Genomic DNA, 6,193 nt, shown 5'->3' on the forward strand with positions numbered 1-6,193 from the left:
CCCCTGAAATGAAAGTAGTCCAGTGTTTCCTTCACACCTGGGCTGAATTCTTCACCCCTTTTGATTGTCAGCTGGCCAATTTGTCTGTAAATGAGACACAGTGAAACGGGTTTAAGGTTAGTCTTTTATTAACTTTAATTTGGAAAACTGGAAAATTAGAGGTTCCCTCGTGCCTGGCACGTCGATAAGACWTCTTTATTGAAGACGACGCGCAGCCAGTGGTTAAATATTAACACTTAAGCGCCTGTCTGTGTGTTTTCTGTTTGTTTGGAAGCTTTTTAGCAGGAGTTCCTTCCTGGAACTTTTAGAGATATTATTTTCGACTTCTCTGAATCTAAAAGTGGGGTGGTTTCTGTGTTTGTAAAAACACGGTGCTCTTTTCTTATCCTTCCATCTGTACCGCCACCTGTCTCGCGATTGCAGAAGATGGAGCGGAATGGTACTCAATCTCCCGACTGCCCCGGCTCATTCCCCTACGCCTTTGAACGTTTCCCCCTCGTCAGCCTCAGCACAGACGGCGAAAACGAAACTTCGCCGCAGAAAAACAAAACGATCCCGACTGGCTGTGTGAGTGTCTGAGCAAACTCAGGGCGGGGAGGGACTACAGTAACTCCTACATAACGTGGAGCTAAGTTCGCAGATGGTACAGTAGTGTGGCGTGTGCGCACTGCTATCAGACAACCCAGTGGCTGTTGTCGAGGTAAGGTTATCCCTCTTATCTTTAATGGAGAAACTGGTTTGTTTACCACAACCTGGGGGGAACTGCTTGTTGAGGACTGCTGACACATCCGTGCTTGTTTCTGATAAACAGCTCTTTGACAGTTTTTAACTGAAAAGTGAGGTGAAATGTGATTCACATTGTTCTTCCTCTGCTCTGCCTTTCAGATGAGGTCCACTGTGACGTTCTACCTGTGCTACCTGCTGTGCTTGGCTCTGGGGCTGGCCTGCGTGGTGTGTGTGTGTGTGTGGAACAGCCGGTGGAGAGGCGGCTTTGCCTGGGACGGCTCCAGCCTCCAGTTCAACTGGCACCCGGTGCTGATGGTGACGGGTCTGCTGGTTCTGTATGGCTACGGTAGGTGAGCTTCACAGTTTTGGATTGTGCAGTTTCATTTCTCTGTCTCACTTCTGTTTCTTCTTTTAATGCTGTAGGTGTATTTAGTCAGTACACACGATTATGGGTTTTGTATTAGGACGGTGTCAGGTGTTATGTGGTAAAACTTTTTTTGTGTTTTTGCTGGAACTCCTCAGTGATGTTGATCCCCACAAATGCAGAACCTGTACCATCCATCCTGTTTTACAGTGTGGGTTGATAATCTCTCTTACTATGGAACCATGTGATCAGCTATTCAATTAATATTAACAACAGGAAGTTGGCACTTCTGCTAGCGTTGACCTTTATGAGTATTAACACTTACACACAGGCATAATGCTGACATAAAGTTAGTTTTACAGTCTCATGCTGGTTAAACATAAATCTAAAATTAAACTTGTTTTATTTGTACGTTATGACTGTGTCATCCAGGAACTCTCAGATTTTTAGTAAACTTCTTACAGCCAGTGGATTGGCAGTGCTCAGYGACAGATGTGCTGCATTTTACCACAGCTCCAGTTAAGTTGAATATTTTGTTTCTTGAACAAAATCCCTAGTCGGGGAAACTACTTCTAAAACTGTTAGTCCCAAAGAAGGAACCTTGAAGAGCGCCATYGGAAATTGTGTAGCAGCAAATGTTTTTGCTACAAAACTTGGTGGCGTCTTTTTGATACAAAAATACCACTGTTAGCCATATTAAACTGTACCTTTTTTTGCTTTGAAGACTACTTCTTTGACAGAAGGAGGAAGTGTGTAAGGATCCAATTTTGCTAGGTTGTAGTGACAACACTGGGTTAGCTCTTCAGTTTAAGTTCCTATTTTGTGRATTATTCAAAGMTCTGTTTTAACTGGGTTTCCAARTACAATATTAATCTGGAAATGGTCAGGTAAAATGGTCTAAGCCAAAGCAGAATAGAACTGACAGAGGAAACGATCTATGGTTCCAAAAGATAGCTTAAGAAAGATTGGAGAACCTGCAGTCTCCAGGTTCTCCAGACTTTGGCTTTCCAGGGGTTTGGGGAAGCAGAGGATACAGAAGGACTGAGGGTTTTAATATCAGAGATGTTAACATTTTTCTTAGCCTCATGATGGCCATGACATCAAATAATGATTCRGTGAGTGTAGCTGGTTGTTATCTGTGGAACATGGCTGATTTGATGATTTGATTGAGGACAATAGTTGGTACAATTTAGCTCAAAGCGAATCATGTGGGTAACACCAGTAGGGAGCACGAAGTACTCTTACAGGTCAATTCAACCATAAAGCCAGGGGAACTAATCTCTTGTTACAGTTGAAGGCATGTTAATTTCCACAAAATACTAAAGCCATTGTTTCAGCTTAAAAAATATATGACTAGGGATAAAGTTATGCTGGACTGTCRAGATGATTGGAATACAGTTGGGGTTAGTATTATTAGCTCCCCAATGAAATCTTCATATTTCCATARAAATGACCATAACACAAGACTGTCCATAAGTGTATCTCTACCAAAAGAACAAAATCAKAATTTCCACTGAGTTTGATCAGTAGATTRTATTGATGTTCCAAATTGAAACTAGATCTAAAATATCACAAGAACAAAACTTGTTCTTATCATATTTTACATTAAATATTTTACACTATTAAATCTCCTGAGATTTAATAATGAGTGTATGTTTAAGGAAGTAAAAGTGAGGGTTTTTTTTCTTAGTGCAATATCTATATTTACACCCTCTTGGTGTCACTACGTCTTAAGCACTCGACTGTACTTAGAAATGTACATGTGAAACRGTAGCTGCTGAATCTGTAACCCACTCAGCTTCTCTGGGAGAAATCTGACTTTTCCTTGTCTGACTGATTCTTCTCTGCAGCGCTTAATGACTCCTGTGTGTTGACTTACTGTTGGAGCTTCCATGTAAACAATAAGCTGTGGCTTTTCATCTACACTGACTACCTTCCTCCATATTGATGAACCTGGAATTTCACGCTGGGTTTTTGCTGTGTGATGTAGCTTCAGCTAGCTAGCTGAGTTCTATTAAAGCTCCAGACCYAAACTGTTTATTTTATAGAACCTGTGTTGAAACATGACCTCTGTGTCAGTTATAGATTGGCCATTGTTTAGTCTCTGATTCAGTTGGGAGGAAGACCTCCCCATTTACCTTCAGAAGCTGGATCAGTGTTGCTGTGGTCAGTCAGCTCTGTCGGAACAAAATGGTCTCCCATCTTACTCAAGTCAGCTGAATTGATTTGAAGTGTGACTCTTCTGTCAGACACATGAGGAACACATGACTGGGCCTGTCCTGTCACAGTAACTAATTTTGCTGAACAATAAGTTCTCAGAGTAATTATTGTTGCAAATGGTATTTCTTGAGACTATTTTCAAGTAATTGACAAGATACTGTAATTTTGCCCGATAAACTTGATTTTTGTGAAGTACTCTTAACACTGGAACTGGGAGACATTTTAAATATCCAAAGATAAAACAACAACCAAAAACAATAAATTAAATGTAAATAAAAAAAAACGCCATATACAAAACAATGACTAAAATAGATTATGTCTCTGTAAACAAAACTGCCATTCATAAAATATGAAAATACAATAAGTCAATAAATKAGTTATTTTGAAAAACCAATCAATTAAGAATGGAAATTGAATTCATTTTAATTTATAATGATTTATAATGTGGTTAATTGCTTATTGCGACTGACTTAGACATGACCAACCAGGCTCAGTAGTTTGGAAGAAAAGGGAAGATACAGGTTTTTTGCTGTCTATTTCATGCCAGTAAACTTGTCACATCTATCGATATGCAGATGGAGAAAAAAGAATGAAGCTAACTGATTTTGTACACGTCAGTCTGAATAAAAATGTCYATGTTTCAGCAACAGCTTTTTTTTTWRYATAAACCCAATTAGGTTTCTTCCAGAAAAGSTAACCCAGATGGTGAGCGGGTTAGGGCAGTCCACTCAGGTCCCTGATCATGCACCTGGTTTCAGGGTTAAAATTTTAAAAGTTGACAGGAAATATGAAAATATGACTAGATGTTGCCATTAAATCAGTTTTTGTAKATTTTAAATGTGTGACTCTACATGCTTCGACTGCCTGTCGCTTTGCCTCTGTCACACTGGCGCTTTCCCACTGTGAGACGATAAAGAAAATCACTTTTCTACCTGATAAAGTTTGAACACACACAGCGCTGCTGGAACACKTATTGAGAATGCATAAGATAAACGCACACGTTGCTCTTTGTTCACAAAGATGCATGCGCTCACATCAGTTTCACTGTAAGCTCAACATGAACCTCTGAAAGCGAGTCTATAACTGGACCTGTACGCAGGTTCACATCGAGCAACGTAGGCGTCGAGGTACGTACGTGTCGAGATGCGTACGTTGGAGGAGTATTCTCTGAAAAGGCATGATCCTTATTAAAAATTATGGCTGTGTTTTGTTTTTGTTCCTTGTGCTGTCTCCAGGAGCTGTGGTGTACCGCGTGCCGCTGACCTGGGGTCAGAATAAACTCCCCTGGAAGCTGCTTCATGCTGCTCTGATGCTCGGCTCCCTGATCATGTCCATCTTGGGACTCTGTGCCGTCTTCGACGTCCACAATGCCAACAACACCCCCAACCTGTACTCGTTACACAGCTGGATCGGAATCACAGCCATTATTCTTTTTGCACTTCAGGTACCTGGCTTCCAACGGGACAAAATATATCTTGTCATCTTCTTTAGTGTTAAGGTATCTTTTCTTTTTGTCTTTTGTGACCCACCTTTGGGCAGTGGGGGGTGGGGTTCGCAGGCTTCCTCTTGCCCTGCTCTCCCGTATTGCTCCGTAAACTGCTGAAACCCGTCCACGTGTGGCTGGGCGGCAGCATCCTGCTGCTCACCACCGCCGCCTGCATCTCGGGCATCAACGAGAAACTCTTCTTTGTCCTGTGAGTTCTCTTTGTGTTGCTTTTTAAACTTTGTACCTTTAACATGACATCATGACGTTCAATCTTGACATCTGCTTCTTTCCACAGAAGAGGCAACGTCACGTACTCCAGCATTCCAGCAGAGGGTGTGTTAGGAAACTCGTTAGGGGCTTTAGTCATAGCCTTTGGCTTGGTCGTCCTCAAGATTCTATCCAACATCCAATGGCAGAGACCAGACTCCAGGCCAGGGGACATAGCTTACACGGTGGGTGTCTGAGGAAAAACAGCTGATTTGTTATAGTCGAATTATAGTGTCCTTAAAGCTGAAATATGCAACTTTTATAAACAATGTCTTTTAAAATATTTGTTAAAACTGATACCATGTTGTGACTGAGAAATAATCTCTCAAAAGATGACCCTCCTCCACCTCCTCCCTGAGCTGCTATTGCTGTCTGGAGAAAAGCACGGCTCCTGAAGAAAAACAACCAATCAGAGCCAGGAGGAGTGGCTTAGTGTTGTTAATTCTCATGTACTCACTGCTAAATGTGCTAATGACAGAGAAACAACTTACCGTTACAGGAAAACTGTTTATCTGCCGTTATCATTGCCATGCTAATTAGCCTGAGCATTCACTACAGGGTCTGCTAGCTGCAGTGTAGCAGAGAGCAAGGGGAGAAGGTAGAGAGTGAGGATGAGCAGCGCCATATGGAGACGGAGGGTGATTGACAGCACCAAGACCCACTCTGATTGGTTGTTTCTAGGTAGCACTGGGAGAAGATGGCGGAACTCATTTTTTTTCCACAGATTATGTCTCATACCATACTGTCATGACATAGTAATAGTTTCAACAAATATATAAGAAACAATGATCAAAGTTGCATATTGCAAGCTTTAAGTTTCATTTGATATTGTGAAATGTTTATTTTGTAAAAGTGGGAACCCAGACTTGTGCATATTTAACATAATTAAAATAAATAAATGAAAAATTATTAATAACACTGATGTATTTTATCTTCCAGCCACTTCAAGACGAAAATGACTAAAAGTTGAGGAACTGCAACCAGTTCACTGCTAAATCTGGGCAGTCAGAAAACATATTTGGTTTTCTGATGATGATTAAAGTTAAAAAATAATTACCGTATCAATGTAAATGTGTATTATATTTAAGATTGCTTTTTCACCCAAATAAAGCAATTTCATGTGATTTCTT

General features: G+C 40.9%; 1 protein-coding gene across 2 annotated transcripts; it reads left to right on the forward strand.

Annotated features, from left to right (window-relative positions):
* The first annotated feature begins 8 nt into the window (after positions 1–8).
* Positions 9–6,187, forward strand: cyb561a3a (cytochrome b561 family, member A3a). Of its 2 annotated transcripts, XM_008417309.2 has the most exons (7): positions 9–116; positions 424–567; positions 886–1,072; positions 4,546–4,754; positions 4,850–5,004; positions 5,092–5,248; positions 6,003–6,187. In XM_008417309.2, exons 2-7 carry the CDS (start codon positions 427–429, stop codon positions 6,024–6,026), a joined length of 873 nt encoding a protein of 290 aa, XP_008415531.1. In that variant the 5' UTR covers positions 9–116; positions 424–426; the 3' UTR covers positions 6,027–6,187. The 2 variants fall into 2 exon arrangements, with proteins under 2 accessions (XP_008415531.1, XP_008415532.1); XM_008417310.2 differs by lacking the exon at positions 9–116 and having other exon boundaries at positions 475–700.
* The last annotated feature ends 6 nt before the right edge of the window (positions 6,188–6,193 follow it).

The sequence above is a fragment of the Poecilia reticulata genome, linkage group LG9 (assembly GCF_000633615.1).
Source record: "Poecilia reticulata strain Guanapo linkage group LG9, Guppy_female_1.0+MT, whole genome shotgun sequence".
NCBI classification, from domain to species: domain Eukaryota; kingdom Metazoa; phylum Chordata; class Actinopteri; order Cyprinodontiformes; family Poeciliidae; genus Poecilia; species Poecilia reticulata.

Coding starts and splice junctions, on each gene's coding strand:
- cyb561a3a (XM_008417309.2), top strand. CDS start 427: ATGGAGCGGAATGGTACTCAATCTCCCGACTGCCCCGGCTCATTCCCC. Junction 4,755..4,849: donor TTATTCTTTTTGCACTTCAG/GTACCTGGCTTC, acceptor ACCTTTGGGCAG/TGGGGGGTGGGGTTCGCAGG. Junction 5,249..6,002: donor CAGGGGACATAGCTTACACG/GTGGGTGTCTGA, acceptor TTTATCTTCCAG/CCACTTCAAGACGAAAATGA.